This window comes from Magnolia sinica, chromosome 1 (genome assembly GCF_029962835.1).
Source record: "Magnolia sinica isolate HGM2019 chromosome 1, MsV1, whole genome shotgun sequence".
Classification (NCBI taxonomy): domain Eukaryota; kingdom Viridiplantae; phylum Streptophyta; class Magnoliopsida; order Magnoliales; family Magnoliaceae; genus Magnolia; species Magnolia sinica.
Window position 1 is genome coordinate 131,172,302 of NC_080573.1, and position 27,248 is coordinate 131,199,549.

Consider the following 27,248-nt stretch of genomic DNA (forward strand, 5'->3'; position numbering starts at 1 on the left):
TTAATTGGCTGGGATATATTAAAAAAAATGATTGTTTTTTCTTCCTCTTGCTAAGCTTCTGCATCATGATCTTTTATCCTGGTTAACTATGCAGCATTTTTTTCGCAATGAACCTGTTGTTGGGATCGAGTATGAAGCACAGCTACAAAAGACTATCCTACCTCGTGAGTTGTGTCCTGATTCCTGAATGTTTATTTCCCTATGCGATTTGGTATATTCCAGTACTACCCGCTAACTTCTTAATATAATCCCTCGATGAGACCATAAAATTATATATGATGGTTCATAATTGCTTATCCTGGTTATAAGCCCAGCTACAGTGAAAAGCTTTGATACCATACTTCGGTTGGACTTCTCTATTCTATTTCACTTGCATATTATATTCATTTGTCGTGTCTCATGACTCATGAGGCCTCTGTTCATGTGGTCTGTGTGGTGCACTGTCTTTGGAAAATCTAAGTCAATGCAGTGCAACATTCTCTAAATCGAACTATGCCATTAGTTGGTTAAGTCACTTAAATTAGTTACCGGTCAATTTGTCCAACATCATTAGTAACCGATTTTTTAAGGGTCCAAACAGACATTCTGTAGCGGTTGGATGTGATATTAGATGAATTTATAGTCCGACCTGAAACACATCCAATACCAATTTGGGGCTGGGGAATCATAAAAACTAAATCCTGCATGTTGCAATTTCCATTTTCTGTGCTGGCTCAAATGCTTGGCTGAATGGATGTTTTCTGGTCTGTCAGAAAAGCTGTTCTGCTAGCAATTTGGTGTATATGCAAAAGATGATATGTACAAAGATTATACCTAGATGTCCAAAAGTATACTTAATACATAAAGATGAATATTGAAACACTGTAAAGAGAAAAAAGGCACATCAATGTTCCCTGATTGTCATGTGGGTGTATCCGTCCTAAGGTATTCAAAAACGGTTATGTAACAGCTGTAATGTTACGGGGCTGAAATGGCCGTTACAGGAAAAACTGCCCGTAACGGAGCCGTAATGGTGTCAAAATAGTTTTTTTTTTCCCTTTCTTTTTAGAAATATAAAAAAGGCCGTAACTAATGCAGGGGCATTTCACACTGGGCTCGAGTGGGGTAGCCCGTGGGATGTGGGGACACACTCGGGGTGGGCGGCCCATGTGATCTGGGGCCCACGAGCCCATGAGGGGGGTTCAGCCGAGGTCTTAAACCATGAAATGTGGGGCCTGGGCTATGAGATAAGGGGATTAATTCGCCATACTCTAACAGTTCGAGCTTTTAGAGTAAGTGGTTAATTGTCCTGCATCAAATTGGTATTAGAGCAGGAGGTCTCGTGTTCAAGACTCCTTACCCGGGGTGATTAACGCAGTGGCATTTTCACACCGGGCTTGAGTGGGGTAGCCCGTGGGATGCGGGGACACACTCGGGGTGGGTGACCCATGTGATTTGGGGCCCATGGTGGAGGTCCCATGTTCGAGACTCCTCACTGAGGGTGATTAATGCAAGGGCATTTCACACCGGGCTCAAGCGGGGTTGCCCGTGGGATGCGGGGACACATTCGGGGTGGGCAGCCCATATGATTTGGGGCCCACGAACCCACGAGGGGGGTTCGGCCGAGGTCCTAACCCATGGGATGTGGGGCTTGAGCTATGAGATAAAATGGATTAATTCGCCATACTCTAACAGTTCGAGCTTTTAGAGCAAGTGGTTAATTGTCCTGCATCAGTAACGACCGTATTGTAACAGTAACGACAGTGGCTGTTACGACCACCATTACCATTATGGAACACATTTCTGTCCTGGGGCCTGAAATGCTTGTCCAATATGTGACTATTTATCTAAAGTTGAATGTCCTTGTTAGATGCTTTATACAGATATCATTCTGGATTTTTAAAACATTCTCAAGCTGGTGGGGTATAGCTTAAGCACATCTGAGAGCACTGCATAATGAATTAGGCAAATATAAATTTGGAATGATAGAGGCATCCCGGTCAGAAGAAGACAGATTGATTTTGAAACAACTCCAGTAACCTGATAATTTCCTCTGGCTCAACATCTGACAAATTCATGTGATAAGGAGGGGCCCAAACCAGAATTTGTGAGATGGATTACGTTTCCGTCTTCGAGCCTTCGCATGAAGTTGGAGGTAAAAGTGTCCTCTTGGGTGAGAGTTCGAGGATTGTGGAAGTATAAAGGTTCTTGGGGGAGAACAATTGTGACGCTCACCGGTATGTCTCTAAAAGATCAGGCCGTGTCTCTCCTTAGAGACAACAGGGGAGATTAGTTGTGTCAAGATCTTTCCGTTCTGAATATGGTACAAATTCGAGGCATGGTAGACGCCGGGCTGATTCTCTAGCCAGTTGAAGACCCTCGAAAGGTAAGGATTTAGTTCATTCTTGAGAGGAAGAGACTTACATCCAAGACCGAGATGAGGGTTTGGATCCCAGTTGGAAAAGGTAGGAGAAGGATCAAACCAAAGAATAGGAGGAAGGGATTCGCTCCTCTACGAGAGTTTCCAACACTCTTTGTTGATCATTTCCTAGAAAAGTGGATGGAATTGCATATCTCCCATCTTTGGCAAGTTGGGGAGGGTTATGGAAGTTGTGGTTCCTTGAGAGAAAGGCTCGACGACCATAAGAGGTTTTGCTTTCGTGAGGATGGATGAAGAAGGGAATCTCATGAAAGCAATGCAAGGTCTCAATGGCCAAAGATTCAATGGAAAAGAGTTAAGGGTCCTTTTTTTTTTGAAGGGCTATAAATAATATTTTTATTAGAAGAAGGACTCGAAGAAAACCAGCCAAAGAATACAACAAAAGCAATTGGTATTGGAATATAGAGCTAACTACATTGACATCTAATCGAAGGATGCAGGCGGCCCATTTTAGTACAACCCTGTTGATCTTCCAAAAGATCTGCTCCGACGATTTGCATGTTGTCAAAACATTGCGCATTACGCTCACCTCATATATTCGAAAAACACGCCATCAAACACAACCTCCAAATGGGTAATCTGTCCTTCTCCAATTGAACTTTGTGCCAAGCCCAAATTAGATGTGGCATTGATTGTGACTGCGACCATTGCATTTCAAAAACTCTAAAAATCTGATTCTAGATCTGAGCGGAGAAGGGGAAGTGAAGCACTAGGTGGTCCAAAGGGCTCATTTTGGCCTTAAAGAGGTAAATCTAGAGTTGTGATCGGAAGGGGGATCTCATTTAGCAAAGGTTGCCTCCATCACGAGCCTTGATCCCTCCTTACTTGGTCGTCCCCTCACCGATCGAGGGAGGTGAACAGCCTAGTGGGATTCCTACTTTCAAAGAGGCCCTGGTCTGAATTCCATCTCCCTCCTATTAACCATCTCGATTGTACTCCCCTAGCTCATCCAGGTACATCTATTTCAGTCTCTAGGTTAGTTGGTAGGAGTCATGATGTAATAGTTCCCTCGAGGGTTCTCTCGAAGGCTTGGAACTCCCTTCAATGGAGTGTAGTGGTTTCCCTTTGTCCGGGTTATTCCTTGATTGACCAAGAAGTGTGGTTGAGCACTTTTGTAATCTAGGACCGGGTGATAAAATTCTACATTTTCTTAATCCTTCTTTGGATTGGGTCTCCCTTTGTTCATTAGAAAACATAGAAAGGGTGGTCTTTACTGGCCACCTCCATAGAGTGGGTCCGGTCATATCTATCTGTAAATGTAGAGTGGTTGTCGTTTGGGACGTCAGGTGTCAGGTTTCTATTCCCTGAGTTGCCTTTAAAGCTTCGGTATGATGAGTTTTTCGTGGCTTTGGGTTCTTGTCTAGGGGAAGTGGTTTTGGTGGACCAGGCCATCGAGAGATGGGAGGAGCTCCTCTTGGTGAGGCTTTGTATGTGCATGAGGAAGATGTCACTGGTGTCGGAATTCATTAAACTACTAGTTGGCGAGGACCGTGGATTCCCTTCTCATTAGGGTGGTATGGGAAGGGAACCCTACTTTGTCCTCTCTCCGGCGATATCCATACTAGAGTTTTTGGAGGTGTCCGTTCGTCTTCTCCTTTGGCTCCTTGCATGGTGGTGGGAAGTGCTCTAATGGTGGTTTCCGGCGGACTCCAGTCCAGAGAGGGTCCTATGTGCGAGGCTAGTCAGCCAGTCCAGACGCGTGTGGATTTGTTTGAGGCATGCGAATGTGCACGTCTCTGCAGCTGGACAACTAGCCAGTCCTCTATACGCTTTTGCTCCTCAGGTTGAATCTGAATCTCGTCGTACGCTAGACAACTCTGTCCTTGGGCACCAGTGTGGATACATGGAGGGTGGAGATCCCTCTTCAGACGGGCCTCGGCCTGGATTGATCCACTTCATTGCTTAGTGAGGCCGCTCCAATTTCCCGCCCCGAGATTTCATCTGCCTCGAGCACTTCGATGTCGCTAGCTAATATGTCTTCTCCCAAGTCGATGGTAGCTGATGAACATCTGGCTCTGCCCAGTCAGAGGGTGAATCGGGGCGCATTTTTGTTGGGCAGTGGGTTGGATTCTTTAAAGCAAGATTTGGGAGGTTCAGATGCCACACATCGGGGTGAGATAATCCCCCTACTGTTGCCTATCTTGAGCATGCTAGTTAACCCAACATGTGTAGTCTTTATCACACCTCTATCTCTGGACGTTGGTTCATCTAAGGTCACGCTTCTTTCATCCCATGCAGATTCCTATATTAGCATGCCAGGTGTCCTCCCTTTATTTGATCTGTGTGGTGCCCTCCTAATGTCCGATGCCTTCGCTCTTGATGGTTATGATGCTCCTCTGCCATTTGTCGATCCCCCCCAACGCCTCGACTGACGAAGTGAGTTAGCCTCTCTTTACATATGAGGACAAATATCTAAGGTGCCATTTGGTAAAACCTAATTTTAGGACTTAGATTTTGGAAATTCAAATTGTTTGGTAAAGATAAAAGATTAAGCACTTAATGTTAAAAATCACGTAAAATTGTGGTTTTTTTTTTTTTTCCAGCAACATGCACTTCACTTGTCACTTATCGCTGAATGCAGCAAGTGATTTTCCTTTAAAAATTTGGATGATTATTTAACAAAATTTCCATATCAACATTTTGAAAAGATAATATTACCCTTTCGGGCTTTAAACGTATTAGGTGTTTAGGTGGGAAAGTTCCGTGTCGGCCACCATGATGTATGTGTTCTATCCACACCATCCATCCATTTTTCTAGATCATTTTAGGGCATGAGCTAAGAAATGAGGCAAATCCAAAGCTCAAGTGGACCACACTAGAAAGCAATGGGGACAATGACGCTCCCGTTGAAACCTTCCTAGGGCCCATCTTGATGTTTATTTGCCATCTCATCTGTTCTTAAGGTCACATGGACCCAGATGAAGGGAAAACACAAATACTAGCTTAATCCAAAACTTCTGTCCCCCCGCCCCCCCAGAAGTTTTCAATGGTAGGCGTTTGATCCCCACTATTTTCTATGGTATGGTCCACTTTTTTTTTTTTTTTTTTTTTTTTTTTTGTATATGTTAATGGGAATTTTATTAAAGGCCCGTGTGCAAACAAGGCATGAAAAGAATACAAAGGAGGATCCCAAGGAATCACAACCCTAGAACTGTCTCGATAAGATGGTGCTCAACATTCAGGGTCGTAGCCCACTCAAAAACAACAAATTTAACAAAGGCTATCATTGCTTCGCATGATGTAGAAGTGTTACAAAAGTGGCGTCTATTCTATTCCCACCAAATGGCCCACCAAATTGTTGGCAAAGTTAGCTGCCAAATAACCCTCACCTTCCTGTCCATGCCTCCTTCATGCCAAACCCATAGAAGATTGCAAACCGATCCTAACATAACCCAGAAAAAACCGAACAAGGCTAGGAAGTGTTGCCATACATTATAGGTGAAAGAACAAAAAATAAAGAGGTGGTCAACGGATTCGACATCCTCATTATAGAAGAAACACATTTAGAATTGGCATTCCTCGTTTGTGAAGGTTATCAATTGACAACACTCTCTTTCTACCCACTAGGTGAAGACTGTCACCTTAGGGGGAGCTCCATTTGACCAAAAGTGAAAGGCACGAGCCCCCCCTACAGATGACATCTCTGGGCAAAGCATCTTGTAAAAGGAGGAAACAGTGAACCGACCCGAGTTGTGGTTAGACCACACCATATAGTTAGACTCTTCCAACAACACCACTAAGGTGTGCTATATCCAACAGATTCCTCCTATAGGGGGCATCTTAACCGTTGAAGGCCCAACTCGAGAAAAGCAATTAGCCACCTTCAGCTCCTCCAAAGTCGCAATATTGGCTAGGCAAGGGAAATGTCGATTCAAGGGGTGGCCACTGTACCAAGAATTCTTCCAAAATTTGACTCGTGTGCCATTCCTAAGAGAGAAGGAGATACCTTCCTTAAACTTGACTCTCAAGGATGCTATTGACTTTCATATATGAGAAGCCTGATACATTGAAGAATCCTTCACCTCCCATTCCCCCTCTTTCAGGCATACTTGCAAGCTATGATTTTTCGCCATAAATGATCCTCTTTTGTCTCAAGTCTCCATAGCCATTACTGAGAAGGGTCATATTCATGGTAGACAAATTTCGAATTCCAACACCTCTTTGAGAGAGGCTTCCCACTTTGAGCTAGATATCCCGGGACCGCTAATGCCACTTTATTTCCTCTTTCAGTCTAGCACAATACTCAGAAGATAACTTAGCTCTTGAAGCCAACTCTTCCTACGAGAGAATATTTCCTTCCTCTTTAATGTCCAAAGTTTTAATTTCACTGGGAAGGGAGGCCATCTGGGCCCTCTTTGACCGAAGATCTCCCTATTCCAAGCCTTAAGTTTCAACTTCAAGATCCGCAGCTTCTTAAAAAGCTGAAAGCCTCGAAGACCATCAATCTGAAAAGAAGACCACCATTTCAAGACCATCAACTGGACACGCTCTACTTTGAGCCAAGCTAGCTTGAATCTAAAGGGCTTTGGCCTCCATCCATTCTCATCAATTTTTAAAAGAACTGGGCAAGCATAAGAGTTTGGTTTAGGCAATCCTCTTTGGCGAGCAAAAGGGGAACTGTTGGACCCACTCAGGAGAAACAAAAATCTGACTAATAAAGGCATAGCCGGGGGGGGGGGGGTTTGTAGCGAGTGACCATTAGATCAAGTAAATTTAACAACCCTCATTGGCAGGTCCAACAAGTCATGTATGCTTGCCCAATCGGAGAAACCCTTCATAAACGAGGTCACCCAATTCCCATTCAATTTTTCATGAATAAATCTAACAACATTAAAATCACCTCCAATGCACCAAGGGAGGGACCATTTGTCCCTAACAAAGGATAACTTTCCCAAAACATTGAACGGAGAGACTATCAGGAAGGCCCATAAACACCATGAAAGACCCGACGAAAACCCCAAGAAACTTCGTGAAGCACTAGGTTTACCAAGAATAAGTCCACCCAACTATCTTCCTTGGCCTCGTAGGAGGTATCCTAGGGAACGAGGACACCCCTTGTCGAACCAATTGCATATAAAGAAATCCAATCTTTACCTCCCTTGTTCTAGATAGAATTATCCAAACCTTTGTCGATGGATTGAAGCTTGGACTCCTGCAAAGCAATCAATCTGGCTTTGGAGCGAGAGCACATTTCCTTGACTTTAGACTGCTTCTGAGGGCAGCCTTAACCTCTCACATTCCATGAGAGGATCTTCATCGATGAACCAAACTTGCCCCTCATCCATTCCTCGCACTTTTGAGAATGGCTTCCTGAAGGCTATTCGGGCTTACTCGTAACTTCAGGAGATCCCTGTTACTTGAAAGAGTTTGTGGAGATCCTAGTGAAGGGACCTTTTCGAATGATACTCGGAGACACCTCTTTGCCACTAGCTTAAAGAGTGCTATGTGATCTTCGTCTTAGTTTTGAAAACCACTCCCAACAGCATACTCACATGACAAACGACGTCCTCGACCCGTTTCTTTTTCTTCATAGATTCCACCAAAACCTTTAAGACCTCCCGCGGAATGACGAAAGGGGTGACGACACCTCGAAGGATCCTAATATCTTTTAGATAGAAGGAGGCTCGAAGAGGAGAAACATCCAGAGCACCCTCTAAAGGGTTCTAGACCAGACCTCCCAAATCCCCACCATCTGTAACACCCTCCCCCAAGATAGAAAAGGAGGGATATCCTGAGGACAAATCACGAGGGCTAGAGGACTTATTGAAGTAGAAGAAGTACCCAAGATGGAGTCTAAGATAGGAACTGGACATCAAGGAGCCAAAACAACGGGGAAGGAGGGTGGAGTGTGGAAAACTTTCGAGTAGAATAGAGGGGGGAGAGAGGCCACACCCAGGGGAAATATATTTTTGCTTACACTCGACCTTGCCTAAGGAGAGAGATTGTCCAAGGTGGGATCATGGCGGAGAAAGAGATCCCAACAGATGAATCATCTACCTTTGTGCCATTGTTTGTTGAATCTTCTTCAGAGACAAGTGGAGCTCGAATATGAAAGAAAGTCTTTAAGTTCTGGAAAAGCAGAGGGAAGAGGTGAGCCATCTTTTGAGGAACCTGGAAAATATTCATTTGTTGGGCTTGCGGATGAGATGAGGTCTCTGCCTTTGAGACATTTGTTGGCTTCTAGAGCTGGTGTTTGACCCAAGGTTCCTGCCTCTTTGAAAGCTTCGTCGCCTTTTCAACTCAAATCGCCGTCCAAATCAAACGAAAGAGGGCAAGCTATCTCAATATCTCTAGGACACGTAACCCACTCAATTGAAACCTTTTAACTATATGAATTCAAACGAGGCAGGAAATAGGCTCTCCTCATTATTCGTAGCGGTACGAGTTCAGCTGACGAACCATTGACATCGACCGCCGGAGGAGTTGTCTCCTCATTACACGTAGTAGGACTAGCAGACTAGGGACACCTCAAGCCCATTGCCCTTGTTAGGGGTGCACACGGGTCGGTTCGGTCCGGTTCTAGGGTGAAACTGGAACCGAACCATTGCTAACGGTTCCAGGAAATCGGAACTGGAACCGAACTGTTTGCACCCTAGAACTGAATTGGAACCGGACCGTAAAAACCGGTTTGGTTCTGGATCAGTTCTATGGTTTTGGGCTTTTTATAATCCAGCCCAATTGCATGCTTTTTTATATAATCCAGCCCATGTCCATTTGTGTTTGATCCATTTGATGAATGGTCTAGATATTGTGTAAGGTGTGCGAAAATACATTTACGGAAGCAATCAAAGGGCGCATTGTAAACCATAAATCATGAGTCAAATAGACAACTAAAATATATTGTAAACTCATAAAATAGCTTTAAGACAAGTCCAATTAAGCATGATAATATACCTCGTAGCAGACTAGTAGACTAGCAGTATGTTACAAAATGTAAACTTGATATGGAAGTCCTCAAATAGAAGTTAGGGCTGCAAAAATATAATAATTTATTAAAATAAAAAAGAACACATTACTTAAAAGTAAATTATATGACAAAATCAAATTGATCAAATGAATATTTACCTGATTCAAAGCTTCAATTTTAGCCATATGTTCTTTGACTTCAATCGGGAGATGTGAAGCACGTAACCAATCTTGTGCACAAATTAAGCATTCCACAAGCTTAGGGGTAAGAAAACTACAAAATTGATCTAGGACATGACCTCCGGTACTACAAGCTGATTCAGAAGCAACGGTAGATACGGGAATGACTAAAATACCCCCTGCAACTTGAGAAAGAACTCTGTACTTTGAACTATTCACCTTCCACCAACTCAAAATATTAAAGTTTGGATCATCCTTTTCACAAGATTCCTTCAAATATTTGTCCACTTCTGACCTGCCTCCATTGCTCTCTTTTTCTTCCAAATGTTTTCGAAACTTCGATTTGAGAGAAATTAATTGCTCACTTGTACTAATACTTGATTGGTCAACCTTCATGTCATTAATGGTTTGACTTAAAGAAGAATTAACTGGCTGAAGCTTTTGATACTTATCATAAATACGATTTAATGCCTATCTTACCTTCTTAGTGAGCTCAATCACCATGGCAGGTTCGTAAACTTTAGAATAACAAAACTTCACATATTTCAATTTATAACGGGGATCCAACACAACAACAATTAATAACATCATATTCACTTTTTCAATATTTCCCCAATACTTCTCAAATTTAATCTTCATTTTCTTAGCCATGGTATTTGAAGTAGAATCCAAATTGATTAACCATTCGAATAAGAAACTTTTAATGCTACAAACTTCATGAAAAAATGAATTAGAAGTGACATATAAAGAACCAGACATGCGAACACTGACATTATAGAATTTCTGCAAAAATTTTGTAAAAATCCGAGCATCATCCCAATCACTAGTGGTAGGAGGTCCATCATGAAGTTCTATGGTGAAATCTGGATCTTCTTGTTCTAATCTCTCAAATGCTTTTTGAAACTTTGTTGCAGCATATAGCATGAGATACGTGGAGTTCCGCCTAGTTTGAACATCTAGGCACAAAGAACTTTTATATGTTATCATCTCTTTCTCTACACGTGCCTTGAAGCGTTGTTCTCTATGTGGAGAACTCCTAACATACCTCACTGCCCCACGAATTTGAGTTAGTGAATCTTTTAATTCAATTAACCCATCTTTCACAATTAAATTAAGAATATGTGCACAACACCTCATGTGAAAGAATTTGCCGCCTAAAATGAAAGTGTCACTCTTTTTAGACATCTTTTTCTTCAAATATGAAATAATAACATCATTGGAACTTGCATTATCCATAGTAAGCGTGCATACTTTCTCTATATCCCATTCCATCAAACACGCCTTCACCGCTCAACCAATTTTCTCATCTTTGTGACTAGAAATCACACAAAAGTTTAAAATTCTTTTATGCAATTTCCAGTCTCTATCAATAAAATGAGTTGTAAGGCACATGTGAGAAATGTTCTGCACTGAGGTCCATGAATCCGCAGTGAGACAAATTCTTTGATTTGAGTTCACTAACAAATCCTTCATTTTTTTTCCTCATTCATATACAATGCCATACAATCCCTTGTTATTGTAGTACGTGACACTATTGTGAAATTAGGTTGCATCACGCTACAAAAGTAACAAAAACCTTTATGCTCAACAAACTTAAAAGGCAACTCATCTACGATTATTATTTTTGCAAGTGCTTCTCTACATAGATCTTGGTCAAATTTCCAAACACCAAGGGTAAAACCACCATCTTGTAATATTGATTGCATTAACAAAAGTCTTTGTTTCTTGTCTTTATTGTGGAAAATCTTGGGACACTTTAACATATGTTTTCTCAAAGAGCTAGTCCCATTTTCTCTCGACCATGCATAGGTTGAATTACAATAGTTACCCCTAGCACCTTTCACTTTTCTATCCCCTTTTTTTAAAGAAGACATACCTTTGTATGAGAGAGAGAATTAGTAATAGTAAGCTCCTGATGATTATTTGTCTCTCCGGTACTTGACAACTAATAAGAAACACACAAACAATAAAATAATTGCCAAAAATCAATAAAACACCCAATATTCAATAAAATATTTACAAAAAATCAACAAAATTGATAATTAGTAATTACCATCATAGAGAATGATAATGAAGCCATTGTTGAAGTTCACAATGAGATGATAGAGAGTTAGAAAGAAGTCAACGACATTAAGGGGGCCGGCGGTGGCTGGCCAATGTGGAAAGTAGAGAGAGAGAGAGAGAGAGAGAGAGAGAGAGAGAGAGAGAGAGAGAGAGAAGAATGGAATGGGGGCAACACTGCAGAGGGGTGGCGTGAAGAGAAGAATGAAGAGTTAGGGTTTTTTGTTTTTTTAAATATATGGGTTCGGTTTCAAGTTCGGTTCGGTTCGGTTCTACATAACCCCAAACCGAGAACCGAATTGAACTAATCGGTTCTTGATTTTTGGAATCAGAACTGGAACCGTCGCACTTTAGAACTAGACCAAACCCTACGGTTTGGTCAGTTCGGTTTACCGGTTCTATGTGCACCCCTAGGCCTTGTAGGGAAAGGACGAGAAGAACGTGAGAAGAGGTGTGTTGGCGATAAAATGTTGTGAGAAACTGGGTCAATACAACATCTCAGACGTCGAGAAAATGACGATCTCATTTGCGCTTGTGAATGAAGGACCTAGGGTCCAAGCATTAGGGGGGAGATAGATATCCTGGGGCGGGATCTGACAAGCCATGGACGCTTGTCCAATGTCAGGGACATGTAGGGACTCATCTTGTACGTGTGTGCACCAGGGAGGGATGGAGCATATGGTTCACGTGAGTTGCCTCGATGGATTTGTGGATCGCGAGACACTAGATAGGATGCATCTACATCCATGGTGATTGTCGTCGCAATAACCAGAGGACGATAACCTCCGAGGACAGTAGAACCTGGATCCACCCCAGACTGAATCGACCCATTATCTTCCTCCCGAATCACCCGAATGTCAAGTGAATCCTCTCCCACAACTATCCTAACTGATGCCGACACCTTTGCCGCCCTCTTCCTCCAAATTAGGAGTCAAACGGAACGAATATCTTTCCACCTTTCCACATATGGTGGAGGTGAACGGAAGTGGGACATTGGGAGGTGGCCGATCAAGGGTGGTATTAGAACCAAGTTCCCAATGCTCTTGATTAACCTTCTCAGGGCCATAGTGAGCTATGTGAACCCTTATTTCTTTCCCATAGAACTTCTGGCTATGAAGACCTTTAATAGCCCTAAGAAGCTTATCATCATTCTTCCTGACAAAGGCAAAACCATGACAAACCTGTCACTTGGGGAATCACCACTTCCCTCACCTTGCCAAATCTCTTAAAGACTCTGAAAATGATTTTCCATTCATTTTTCAGGGAATCGATCAATAGAGAGAGTAGAAATCTATCTAAGAAGATCAAAATCCGTAACCTAGGATTTAGGGTTTCTTACCTTCTTCCTTGAACCCATCGTAACCCAGTCTCTGGATTAGCCGTTCAAACTCAGGGAACTCTATGGAATTGAAAAGATCCATAGATCTGGAACTCTGACACCGACTCCTTTCAAACCCTTCATCTTCCACCGAAGCTTCAATCTCCGCCGCAACTTCTTTCCCATTTTGACTGACTCCGCCTTTGATCTTACCACCACGAGAGGCATAGATCCTTCTCCGATGAGCCAAGTAGTCTTTGATAAAGTCTTTGTTGAACTCGAATGAGTTCCCCGTCCTGTTAGAGGGATCCCAAAAGGAGATAGACCCTCCGAGCGATGTTCCCCTATTGATGATCTAGATCTTGGTTCACTTCTTCCCAAGGATCGTCCATGAGCTTCCAATCAAGTCGCTTTACCTTTTGAATGACTTTAATTTCTCTCCATTCTTTCTTCTATCTCACATGATCTTCCCAAATTAAGATAAAAAACTTGCAAACTTCCCCGATCCTTAGCCAATTGATCTGACCTTGAGTTTGCCAATCTAAGTGGTGCGAGAAGGAGATTGATGAGGGGTCACAGATGTACAAGGCTTCCTCTATGAGGTTGGGCAGATACCAGGGATACCAACCTGCCCTCATCCAGATCATAGCATTCTTTGAATTACCTTGTCCAATAAGAGCATAAAACATGATTGGCAGCGAGCTTAATGGCTTGCTGCTTCAGTAAAATTACAGTAATGGATCCCCACTGGCCCAGAAAACTCAAGCGACATCTCCACGTAGTTGTTGAAAAACTTCCATCTAAATTTAATTTGAACCATCGTGGAGGGACTTCCAAAAAACAGAGGTCCTCCCAAACTCATATCCACAGAAGTGAAGCTCTTCCCAATTCAATAAGAAGATAAACAAGGATATTCCTACCGTACCTTTATTCTGTTTGCTACGCTCCACAACGCCCCACATAATTCTCTTAAAAACGCTAGGGCATACCTGGGAGAATTCTTTGGTTTCTCTCCAACCTTACATGCCACAAAGCTTCTTTGCACATGAACTTCCATAACACTCTCCTGATCCTGCCCCAAGCACTGGTACACCACCCGGCACACAGTTCCCCAACCAAATCTGGCATTGCCCAAAGAATACAAAATTTCATTAAGACATCAGACCAGATACTGCTAGCATAACCACAGTGCAGCAGAAATTGGGAGGCATTTTCAGCCTCCAAGGAGGTAGAGCTCACACCTGCTTACTGAATCAAAGCCCCTTCTCTGCAATTTATCTTGTGTTATTATCTAGTACAGGCACCCAATCCAGCAGAAGGCACTTTAGTAGGAGCTCCCTCCAACCATGTGGCCCAGCTGTGAGACACAGGAGGATTCATGCGCATAGATTGGCAAAAAGATCTAACAGAAAAAATGCCATCCACTTCTAGCACCCAGATTCTACATAGGCTGTATTGCTTTATCTTCCATGGTCATTTAATCAGTGGTGAGTCTGCACCTCGTTTCCAGTTAGGCTGGCCAACTGCTTTTGCGGACTACTTGTTATCCTTTTGAGCTAGTCTGGTTACAGAATTTCTGATATAGAGGTGGGGAAATTTTATTCAGTTTGATAGAGGGATTTCTGTTAGAGGATGTTCATTTTTTTCCTACAGGTTTTAGTGTAGACAATGATGCAGTGTCACGGATGGATCATTCTGAGTTGCACTTCATCATCCACATGCTTCCCATGCATGAGGAGGTTTGTGTAGCTTGACCTCAAATGGGTTCTTGAAAGATGTGGATCCCTTTTCTGATGTATGCATTACAATCTTATTCCTTGCACATTATCTGGAGGCTCTAAAATCACTCAGTTTGATGGGACCTCTTATTGACTCATCATGGATTGCCATGGAGGTAACTGCTCATATGCAAGAATGAATTGGTGATTCAGAGCTTGTACCAATCATTGGGCTGTCTGTATTGTACATAGTCTACAGGAAATGGTCTTTCCATTTCTTCAATATTCAAACTCCCATATGAAGGGAGTGACCAATGAATTCCATCTTGATCTTTGCAGCCATTTCAAGGTCTATCTGAAAGGCTCTGTTAATAAATTTCATATTGGTGAAGGCTTTTTCAACCATGCTCGATGCTAAAGTTAGCATTACATGGTCAGATAGAAACAATCCAACATGCATTGTTGATATTTCCTGGGGATTATCTTTGTATACCTGCAGAATGAGCATGGCCTCATTCTTGAATCCATTCAATCAAATTGCGCTACCCCGTCATCACATATGTTAGGTGTAATGAGCTTATGACTGCAGTCTCACTGCGAGCATGCATTGATTTTATGTTGTGGATGCCTAGATAGGGATATGTGAGGCTCACAAGAGTTTCAACACTATGGTCATGGGTTCGAGTACCCATTGTGGTGTGTGTGTTGAAAAAAGAAAGGGGATATGTGTACGGACATGGATACAGGGAGCAGGAATATGAATGTGTGTTTCTGAAATCTGGGACTTGGATATGGATTATGGACACGGCACTGTGGAATTGCTAGGAGTTCAAAATATAATGATCCTACTTCCACTAGAATAGGAAATTGTTGACCTGTATCTGAAAAGTATCCTTGCATTGTCCCGTACCGATGTTGGTACACTGACAGAGTATGTGACCAGCACTTCAATAAACAGGCATCTATATCCTAGCACTGAGTGCATCCTAACTTAACTATGTCCCTTGCTTGTGTGTGCCAAAAATATTCATAGCTTGGTGTTTTTGTATTTTTACTTCTTGTATTTTTGTATCAGCCAGTATCTTCTGTGGCTAGATTTATTCATATCTAAAGCTGTTCTGGTCAAATCATTTTGACAGAGATCTCGGCAGCGGAAGTATCAAGGTTTGCCGGGAACTTTCATACAGCATACAACTGTGTAATTAAGGCAGTTGAACCTCGATCTTGTGCTACGGTAGATGACCTGAAAGCTGCTGTGTTGAAAATTAATTCGCTTGAAGAAGAAAGAAAAATTCCTCCTTGGGATGATGAACACATTCCTGAAGAAATTGTCACCATAAAACCAGATCCAGGGTAAGTTTTTCAATTGTAGGATCTATATCTGGTACCTATTATTTTACTCTTCAATACACTAATATCCCTCAGCAAATGGTTCTACGTTGCAAGCATTTAATAACTTGTTCCAACTTTCTATGCACTGTGAACCATCCCAAGTCATTGTTTTGGGGCTTATGGATGTATTTAGCCTTGTGCTATTGTAAACAGAAGTTCAACATGTCTTTAGCATTCCATCCGGAATGAGACTAGTCTTCTTCGAATATACGCACCAAGATATGTTTCATATGAGGTTTACCAAATAGCTAGCACAATGGTGTTCGATGGCTTTCTTTTTGCCAAAATCTTTTATTATTGCTATTATTTCTTTTCATATGCATTACATGCTCGATTCATGATCCCTTGGATTCTCAGTAAATGCTTTTTAGTTCTCCAAGCAGAACAAACTTTTCTTGGGATACGTTTCTTTGCATTGAATATAACAGCCATCTGTGTGCATTTTTTTTTTACTCTTGCACCATCTTCTGAACTACAATTTAAAAGAAATAGTAACAGCTACTTTGGAATCTTTGGCATGCCAAATCATATTCTTTCCTGAGTAGAATGTCTCTACTATACCTCTTTAGTTTCTTCCTGAAAAGGACAAACATGTGCATAAGGAGATTATTCTCCAACTAACTTGGGTGCTTACCATTTTATCCATTTTCTGGTCAGCAATGCTATGCTTCTGCTAATTGCATGGAACAGATTTTAGCATCTAGAGTGACACTTTCCGTTTGAAGCTTGCAGTGGAGATGCATGAAGTGTTCTGCACTGCATTTCTTATGGCTAGTTTTTATCATGATTTGAATGGATTCCTTCTTTTTTACTAATATTTGCAGAATGTAAATTTATCTCTAGTAGTTTTAGCTTTATGTATCACTGACATTGTCTAGTTGTTTATTTCAGGAGCATTATACAACAGTCTGAGTTTCCAAGTATAGGTGTCACCGAGTTACTTCTATCGAATGGCATGAGGGTTTGCTATAAGCGTACAGACTTCCTCGATGATCAGGTACTGTGTGGTTTTCTAAGGTTTAAAGAGAGACTGTTGTATGGTCTCTCTTGCTTAAATCAGAACTACTCATATTGGATAACAAGAAATTAGCTGGGCTCCGTGCTCTGTGCTTCATGGGCTGTGTCCATGATTGTTTTGTGGTATACAAATAATAGCTTACCTAAATTGAATACAAATTATTAGTCTGAATCTATTCATTTACTAATTTTCGATTGTAGTGGAGAGCTATCAAGCTGAAAGCTGTACTGCATCGTTCAAATTCGACGAGAACATAGAAATGTTACCAGGTGAATGCGAGAAGTAGATGTAGCATCTTCAGATGCCTAAGAATATGAAAGAAATGGAACCTATTACTGATAGGCTTTGTTAGCTAAAGTCGTATGAGGAACAGATGTGCCCTTAGTGTTATGCATTTAGTTTGGAATGCCATAAATGTAATAGGCCACATTTTTTCCCTACTTAAAAGCATTAGCCATGTCTTGAGAACTCATCTTCATATGGTCTTATGGTCTACCTATGAAGGAGCCATGCATGAGGTGACCCCCACTGTATAGATCACCATGGTCAGAGATTGGGCTGGTGCACTCATCAGGCTGGTCACATGTCTATATCGAATGGTATCCACTGGCAATGTTCTAAATTGTACATTTTTTTCATGTGTGACTCACTTGAGATTCACCGGCTCGAATTTTGGGTCAACCATCTAATGATTGGGGCCAGCCTGATGCATGGCTCAGATGTCCCAGATATGTGCCATGTTGGCACTTGTGCTTGCACGTAGAGTTGCATGTGGGTTAGCAAAGTTCATATTGATACCTATGTTTTGGGTTCCTTAGTGCCGAGAACATGAAAAAGAGGTAGATGCCTGGACGGAAACATCAAAATCGCGGAATTGTAGCTACTGCAATTTCTGTGCTCAGTTTCAACCTAAAAAAATTGTAGGGAAGAAAAAGGGAGTTCATAGATGAGTTTTGAGTTCCTGAACCACAATCAGAGATAAAGAACAACAGAAAGCTACAGTTGGTGGGATTTAGAAAACTAGGGTTTATGAAAAGATCTGGAATTTTTTGTTCTCTTTTCAATTAATTTTCTTACAGTGTTAATAGGTGTTTACAACAAAATTTTTGATAAAGGAAAAGGCACCATTTGCAATGATTTTCGAACATCTTTAACTGAGGGAACCTATCAAATACCTTGTCAGAGATCATGGTTCTCTAACATCTTACAGGTAATGTACACTTTAATAATTCATAGCTAGGCCAATTTGAATCTCCAACATCCATGCACCTTTCATGTATTTTAGTAAGTACCAAGCATAGTTTTTTAAACCCTCATAAAATCTGAAATTGAAATGCTGAGTTGAAGCGTTTGGTTTCTCAAGAATGATGTTTCCACTACTTTATAAGCAATGTCATTTTCCACTGAACTCCATCTTATTCATAGTTTGTTTGCAACAGGTTCTTTTCACTGGGTTCACATATGGTGGTTTATCTGAACTTTCAGAAAGTGAATATTTTTCGTGTTCAATGGGCTCAACTATTGCTGGAGAAATTGGCCTTTTTGGTTACAGACCAACAGTTCTCATGGACATGCTTGCTGGTAAGAGAGCTGAAGTTGGTGCGAAAGTTGGAGCATACATGAGAACCTTCTCTGGTGATTGCTCGCCTTCAGACCTGGAGACTGCTTTGCAGGTTTGTCTCTTTAGAAGAGAGTTGTAATCTCTCTCTCTCTCTCTCTCTCTCTCTCTCTCTCTCTCTCAGTATTTTTAAAAATGTTTAATCTATCTACTTCCCACAGCTTGTCTATCAACTATTCACTACAAACGTCGCACCAGGAGAAGAGGAAGTAAAAATAGTAATGCAGATGGCAGAAGAAGCAATCCGTGCACAAGAGAGGGACCCATACACTGCATTTGCAAATCGTGTGCGAGAGCTGAACTACGGAAATTCTTATTTCTTTAGGGTATGCCTAATCTGGTGGTTCTCGTTAACTTCTTGTTGCCTATTGGCAGCATTTAACTGATTTTCAGCTGCCTCTTTTTTGGTGCAGCCTATAAGAATTAGTGACCTACGAAAAGTGGATCCGATAAAAGCATGCGAGTATTTCAATAGTTGTTTTAAGGACCCTTCGAATTTTACTGTTGTAATCGTTGGAAATATTGACCCGACAGTGTCCATTCCTTTAGTTCTTCAGTACTTGGTAAGGTTCACCTCCCTCCCTCTCTCTTGATCTCGATCTCGATCTCGATCCTGAACAACTAAAAATATCTGTTGATTTGGTTGTTGCCTCTCAATTAGGGTGGAATACCAAAGCCCTCTGAATCAGTTTTACATTTCAACCGTGATGACTTAAAAGGCTTACCTTTCACCTTTCCTGCAACTGTTATTAGGTACATATGCATATTTAGATCCCACTTAATGTTGCTTGGAACTTTGAATACTTTGTAATGTCACAAAGGAGTTAGTGTTCTACTCTCATTATGATATCCTCAGAATGAGGGGTCTTTGAACTATAGATATCTTTCATTGGGTGTTGTTCATGTAGGGAAGAAGTGCGCAGCCCCATGGTCGAAGCACAATGCTCTGTCCAGCTAGCGTTTCCTGTGGAGCTGAAAAATTCATCTATGGTTTGTAGCATCCCTTTGATGTCTTTTATTTGTTCTGACTGTAACGAGCTCATCATGATTACTAAAATAAACTCTATCGACAATTTATTCTCTGTTTTATCTGTAATTAACCAAATGCAAGATGGAAGAGATTCACTTCGTTGGGTTTTTGAGCAAACTCTTGGAGACAAAGATTATGCAAGTTCTTCGGTTCAAGCATGGCCAGGTTCCACCTCCCCCCCTCCCCTCCCCCCCCCCCCCCCCCACACACACACACACACACAGAATTCTTTGACCATTAATTGTTGAGAGTTCATGCTATGAAACTGCGATATTTATTCTTGTAATTCTTCTGTGTGATGACATGTATGTCCCAGATCTACTCTGTTGGTGTATCTGTTTTTCTTGGCGGTAATAAACCTTCAAGGACGGGGGATGTGCGTGGTGATATTAGCGTAAACTTTTCATGTGATCCAGATATCTCATGGAAGCTGGTATGCAAGGGCACAATGCACTTTAGTTTGTACCACATAGATGCTATTCATTGTCTATTTTGATGTATTATATCATGATCGATAAAAAGAAAAGGCATTTTTGAACCTGCAATGGTGTTGTATTTTTTTTACGTAAGCCATTGATCTGGTGGACCCCATCATGCAATGGTCCATGAAGCTGTATCTTTTTTATTAGATGATCGTGGGCATCCAACAAAATGGCCAACGACAACCATTTGCCCCTATGTTTATTGAGCCCGATCAGATGGTTTGAATTATCTGTCAGGGGACTTTTTTTTGGAGTATCTCCATGTATGATGAGGCGCATCATTGAATGTTCAGATTGCCAGGGTGGGCTCAACTTGTTCAGTTTATTGGGCTGACAAAATGCTGCAACAAACATTGTACAGTTTACCTAATTCCCCAGCATTTCTTGCATGAAGTCTGCTTTGCCTTTTCATCCATCAAAAGTTCTCTGCAGGTTGACTTTGCTTTGGAAGAGATATTGCGTCTTCAGGAGCAAGGGCCTTCAGAACAGGATGTTTTATCTATCCTTGAAATTGAACAACGAGCCCATGAGAATGGACTGCAGGTCAGTTTCATGGGCATACCCTTCTGTGTTTAATATGTTGATGTTTTTTAGGGTTTGTGTGGAAGCATTTTGAATACTTCCAACTGCATATTAATTACTGACATATTTGTGCTCTCTCAGGAAAATTATTATTGGCTGGATCGAATTTTGCGCAGCTACCAATCACGGGTTTATTCTGGTGACATTAGTGCTTCTTTCCAGGTAGGCATCTTTGCATGTGGGCTTTAGTAATAAACATTTTGTGCCCATTGATGTGCTCTAGTCTCTGGTGTGTTATCAAGTCTCCTGCTTGTTAGACAAGCTGGTAGAGAGTGCAGTGTGTGTAAACGATCCAGGGTTCAATCCCTGGTAATGTTGCCTTTGAAAAAAGGGTGTTATCAAGCTCACAAGGGTAGAAATATGGATATGAATGTAGAATTTTACTTTTATTCATTTTAAGTGGACATAAAGATAGAGGCTACACCTAATCCAACCTAATTGCCTAAATGGATCTGAGTGAGCTGATCTCATTAGACAAATTCCTTTTCTCTTCATCTTTTACAACAGTGGGATATTGATAAAACTAAAACATTAGATACACAATAGAGTATCTGCAAGAGAGAAAAATCTGTAAGATGAGGATGATAAGTTTTACTTGAATGTGTGGGGAATGTCACTTCAGTGAATTTAAGAGGTATCAAATCATCCTCCATCAGCAATGTTGTCATAATCGTTACCGTATCGCAAGTCATAGGAGGGTCTGAATCGAATTGTATTGCAAATCGTATCATAAATCGCAAGATTTTCTGGTCTTGCTAGAAAATCAGACAAAAATGAACAAAATTCTATTTAAACTCAAAAAAAGAAAAGAAAAAGAAAACACATCAACAATCCATTTTCCATCAATATACATATGCGTCAAGAAAAGTAACATATAATGGCATTATCAATGGAGAACCGGTAAAATAGGTGTGTGTGTCACAGTCACTCAATAATAAAGTTTTAACTCATTCCACTCATCTATGCATTTTTAGTATAAATGTATAAAATTTCAAAAAGAAAACAAAGGAATAAATGTATAAAATTTCATAAAGAAAACAAAGGACCAAAAAGTTATCCCTTCCCCTCTTCAATCTTGATGCATCCTCCACTTCCCTGTCGTCATTGGTGACAGCATTATCATCATCAATGTCATCATGAAGAACCGTATTGTCTTCTTCTTCCTCTTCAGCCTTCTCTTCTTCCTCGCTTTTCCCCTTTTCTTTACTTCTTATGGGAAGCTTTCTAGGATGTATGATACAATATAATTATGCATCTTAGGGTTGACAATTTGCATAACTAAATCACTCCCCCTTATTGTAGTGACCTACGGGAAGAGGAAGAACACGAATTTTTGTTTTTATCAAGGAAGCTATGGGACGTCTCCCCCTCATATGTGGATCGTGATTCAATGAGGTGGTTAAAAGATGATCCCAGGAGGTTCATGGTTCAGTCCTTCTACGACACTCTCCGAGGCCATTGTCCTAGAGAGGAAAAAGGGCACACGAAGTTCTTGTGGTCATATAGGGCCCTGCCTAAAGTCAGTCTTTGCATGGTTGTTGGGAAACAATAAGGTGTTAACGATGGATAACTTAAGGAAGACGAATATGGTGCTAGTAAATGTAATGTCTGCTATGCCTTCGGAATGAAGAGTCAGTCGACCATTTATTCCTTCATTGCCCTTATGCAAGGGAGTTATGGGACCGCTTCTTCGGTTTGTTTAGCATTTAGTTGGTAATGCCAGAGACAATAGTATGACTTCTTAGGTTGTGGAGGCTATTCCTGCCAGCTGTTTTCTGAGCCTTGTGGGGTGAAAGAAACAGTAGGTGTCTCCGCGATAAGAGTGCAGCAGAGGTGGAAGTTTTTAGGAGAGCCAAACTTGATGCATTGGAGTGGCCTTCAAGCGTGGAGCTCTTAAAAGAGTGCAATCTGTCTGTTGAATCCTGGGCTTCTGTGTAACAGGTCTTTTGTATGTAATGGGTTGGTTATAAGGAACGGTCCTTGGTAATGGGCAATATTGTCAAAATTATTATCATATCGCAAATCGTAATAGGTGAATCGTATTGAATCGCCAATCGAATCGTAAATCGTAATATTTTTTTATGATTTTCTTAAAAATATGAATAAATTAGAAAAAAATTTAAAAACTTAGCAATCATCCTTTTGCCTTCAATGTGCACCAGGTAATACCATGTCATGATAGTGTTAAAGGATTCTTATCTTTCCTTTTCTTTTTCTTTTTTGTCTTTTAAGAAATTTTCGTTAAAAAACATACTAGGATCCTTTAATTATTTATATTCTTGTTACCTTTCTTGAATGTAAAATCACATTGGAAAAGAGACATTTGATTTTGTAGACCGATGAAAAAAGATATTTTGATTTCTAGTCATCATTCCACAATACATATAAGTCAACATGATCATAACCATCTATAAAAACATTCTAAACAAGGCATACATCAATTTGGTGTTTCAACCAGTTAAGAAGTAAGAAATCATAAAAATAAAGCTCTATGATTTAACGTTGAATAGAAGATATTTCATTTAATCTCTTATAAAAAACAAAACAAAATAATTTACCTTTTTCTAAACGATTCTTTTTTTTTTTTTTGAAAGGTTTTTCCTAAATGATTCTTAAAGCCTCCACCAGTTTAAAAACATAAAATGAAAGCCGACTAAAGCTTAAAATAGAAGAAAACAAATATAATTTAAATCGTAAATCGGGATTTGAATATAAATCGTAGGATTCAAATCATAAAATCGTAGGATTCATATAAAGGGATTTAAAGGTGGGATTCAAAATTTTTTTTTTTTTTTTTTTTTGAGAGGTAACTGGATTTTTATTAAGAAAACCGCCTAAGGCCGGGAAAGAATACAAACCAGCTGTTAAGACAAAAACCAAAAGTCAAAATTAGCAGCATTGATGCCTTTACAAGAGGAGCCCTTTTCGAGACCGCAAATTTCACTAAACAGATTATATCTTCAATGGAAGGACTCTTGTTTTCGAAGCAACGACTTTTGCGGCCCTTCCAAATGAACCAGAATATCCCTGAAGAGAGAAGCCTCTAGATAGATTTTGGGGGTTTCTTGATAGCAACTTTGTGCAAAGCCCATAAGAGGAGATCAACGGATTTTGGCATCACCCAAGGTATCTGAAATACCAAGAAGAAGTGGTTCCACACTTTACGCACAAAGGGGCGATGTATGAAGAGGTGATTGACCAACTCCGCATCTTCCATGCACATCAGACATGTTGGGTAGAATAAGGGATCTCCTCTGGAGGTTATCTATTGTCAGAACTCTCTTCCTCCCAACAAGCCAAACAAAGGCTGTGATTCTTGGGGGAGCTCCATAAGACCACTGGTGGAATGGAAAGGAAGTTAAGGTGGTCGGCTTAGAGATCAAACCATAGAAAGATCTAACCGAGAATACGCCAGAGCTGTGCTTTCCAAATCATCGAGTTTTCTTCTTGGGGTGACGAAATGAAGGGCTTCAAGAAGTCGAGAAGACTAAGGAACTCGTTGAATTTCGCATTCGACATATTTCTTTGACATGAGGGAGACCAATCAACTGATCCGTCCACCATGGAGTAGCAACGGTTGACAAGGATATAGCGGTCTGTTGCGATATTGGCAATGCTCGAAAATCTCTCGAAAGGAGTGTCCTTGCACCAGTGGTCAACCCAAAAGAGAATTCGATTTCCCTTTCTGAGCAAAAAGGAGACAATTTCCCAAACTTTAGCTCTGTTGGAGACTATCATCTGCCAAACATGAGAAGCTCAATAAAGAAAAGATGGTTTTGTGCTCCACTTTCCCACACGAGTGCCGTATTTAGAAACAAGAAGATCCCTCCATAGCTTCCCAGCCTCCAATCCGAACCTCCAATGCCACTTGCCAAGTAAAGCATCATTCATAAGGCCTAGATCTTTCAAACCCATGCCTCCCTCTTCAATAGGCTTACATACTTTCTCCCATCTGAGTAAGCTGAATTTTCTGTTTTTGGCGTCCTCTTTCCATAAGAAATCTCTATGTAATTTCTCAAGTCTGTCCAGCACTGCCTTCGGGCACTTGAAAAGAGACAAAGTATATGAAAAGGCCATTTTGATAAGAATCAAGCGGCCTCCAAGCGAAAGACATTGATGTCTCTACGAAGACAATATCCTTTCAATTCTTTCAACAACCTTGTTCGACAAATGCTTAGGGGGCTCCTCGATACAAAGTGACAAACCAAGGTAAGAGAAGGAGAAAGAGCTACCTTTGCACCTGAAGATGTTCGCAAGATGAGCTAGCTATGTCTGATCCGTATGGATCCCCAACACTTCACATTTAGGAACATAAATGTTCAGCCTTGAAATTGCCTCAAAGCATACAATGATCTTCTGAAGGTTATCAACCACCACCGTGTCGGTGTCGTAGAAGAGGATTGTATCATCGGCATATTGGAGATGGCTAGAATCCCTTGATTAGGCCATTTACCTCCACTTTCTAAAGCATCATATTGAGTGCTCCCACCACTACAAATAAGTAAGGAGAAAGTGGGTCTCCTTGCCTGATAGCACGAGATCCTTTGAAATAGCTGGAAGGAGATCCGTTAACCAAGACAGAATACGACGAAGAGGAGACACAAGAGTTGATCCAACCTCTCCATTTTGAACCGCATCCAAGCCTCTCAAGCATGTAGTCTAGATCGTTTTGCTTAAGATTCGACTCAAATCGTTAATCGTAAATTGTAAATCGTAGGATTTTGACAACACTGATAATGGGTATTTTGTTAAGGATCGGGTGTATTTACATAAGGAGCGGTCAAATAAAGAAAATCTCCATGGTTCCCGTGTTCTCACTCCTAACCAAGAAAAATGCATCTTTAAAGCTGCACTGAGTAGAATATAATTTGTAGGTTATAGTCTTGTTTGCTATTCTGTTTTATCTTTGTGGATTGTTTATTAATTTTGTTCAATTGTTTGTGGTTGTCAATAATCATCAAGATTATAAAGTTAATAAGAATGCTAATTTGCAGCTCATGTCATGTAAGTACCATGCAGCCCCCTCTCCCCTCACACGTAAAATTGTGGTGCTTGAATTGTTGATCTGGTGGACCATGACATGATAGGTGATCTCAGAAGCAACGGGATTGGACTACCATAGCCATCCAATTTGTGGCCTGTAAAAGTAATTATTTATATCAAAATAGAGCAATGGTCCACATTCCAACTCAAAATTCACAACTGGTTGGTCAGTGGTGTCCAATCACTGCAATTTTGGCGCATAACCTGTCCATGAGGTCAGAGTTGTCCAATCACTGTAGCACTACGCATCCTGAATCCCTGATGCATCTGGACCCGATAAATCCACTATGAAATAGCAGTATTGCATTTCAAATGATTTTGAGTCAATTAGAGTTTAGGACCTCATCTCCATAGAAAGTGCTGATTTTGAACTGATTAAGGTTTATCACTGTTTGTAGGAGATTTTTATTTTATAAATAGTGTTATTGTAGTTCACTCCTCTATTCCAGCAGGTCCTTAGCCTCAGGTGCAGCCATTCCTTAGAGCAGGTGGACGTTTGTTGTTGGGTGGGAGCCGATCCAATGATGACACAACAAAATGATGAAACAAAATACAAGAGAGGGGTGCTAACCCAACCTATAGTTAAGGACTGTCTTGCTACTTCATCCTTAGCAAGGTATCCCGTATCGGTATCGGTTGGCATAACGGTGCCCTCTGATACCGATACGGATGCGGGGGTGTAATGGTGATATGGGGGCGTAACGGCCCATAACCGTGCAAATTTATTTATTTTTTGCCAAAAAAATATAAAAAAAATATGGATTAAATTCGGACTATTCTAAGCATTCCAAATATACATTCATTTATAAATTGGAACATGTTTATGGTGGTGTAACGGTCCACTCTCTGGTGAGAAGTTGTATCGGACTGTCTGATGAATTTATGAACCAGATAACTTGAATTTGACTACAAAATTCATATATTTAATTTTCTAAATATCTAATTTATATACTTAACAATTTGATATCATTTCTCCCTATAGTTCTTTTAAAAAAATGAAATTAAATTCAGGTAGATGGCGTTGCCAATTTGGGGCTGACTTGGAGGACCAATCCATGCCCCAAATCAGCCTCAAATTCATGCAATTTATTAGCATTATCCCACTTATGAATTGGTGGACATTTATTGGACAGTGAATCATGAAAAAAATCAAAAGGCCCTATTTTAAAAAATAAGCGTCCACAAATTAACAATTAAAACTATTCAAACAATTTGATTTTGGCATTGTGAGTTAGCAACCATAGTCCATAATTTAATTGGTAAATTTTAAGTTAATACATGTCTCGTGTACAATTTTTTAAGGGCCCGAATTAGGCGGGATTCGGATTGTGAAGTGTAGCACACGAGTGTCAAAGTTTTTTGGGCCCCACCCGTTATGAATGTGTTATATCCACACTGTCCATCCATTTTGCCAAAAATTTTTAGGGCATGAGCTCAAAAATGAGGCAGATCCAAAGCTCAGGTGGACCGCACCATAAGAA

At 40.8% G+C, this 27,248-nt stretch overlaps 1 protein-coding gene across 5 annotated transcripts in view; it reads left to right on the top strand.

The window, feature by feature from the left end:
* The window catches only part of LOC131217372 (zinc protease PQQL-like), a 43,824-nt gene that overhangs the window by 7,576 nt on the left and 9,000 nt on the right, over positions 1-27,248 (top strand). For all 5 annotated transcript variants that reach the window (XM_058212302.1, XM_058212295.1, XM_058212289.1 and 2 more), the window contains exons 8-19: positions 95-164; positions 15,742-15,955; positions 16,886-16,991; positions 18,452-18,685; positions 18,792-18,956; positions 19,044-19,193; positions 19,292-19,383; positions 19,539-19,620; positions 19,742-19,825; positions 19,977-20,093; positions 20,575-20,685; positions 20,806-20,886. In XM_058212302.1, the coding sequence (XP_058068285.1) occupies positions 95-164; positions 15,742-15,955; positions 16,886-16,991; positions 18,452-18,685; positions 18,792-18,956; positions 19,044-19,193; positions 19,292-19,383; positions 19,539-19,620; positions 19,742-19,825; positions 19,977-20,093; positions 20,575-20,685; positions 20,806-20,886 (1,506 nt within the window). The remainder of the gene's footprint in view (positions 1-94; positions 165-15,741; positions 15,956-16,885; positions 16,992-18,451; positions 18,686-18,791; positions 18,957-19,043; positions 19,194-19,291; positions 19,384-19,538; positions 19,621-19,741; positions 19,826-19,976; positions 20,094-20,574; positions 20,686-20,805; positions 20,887-27,248) is intronic.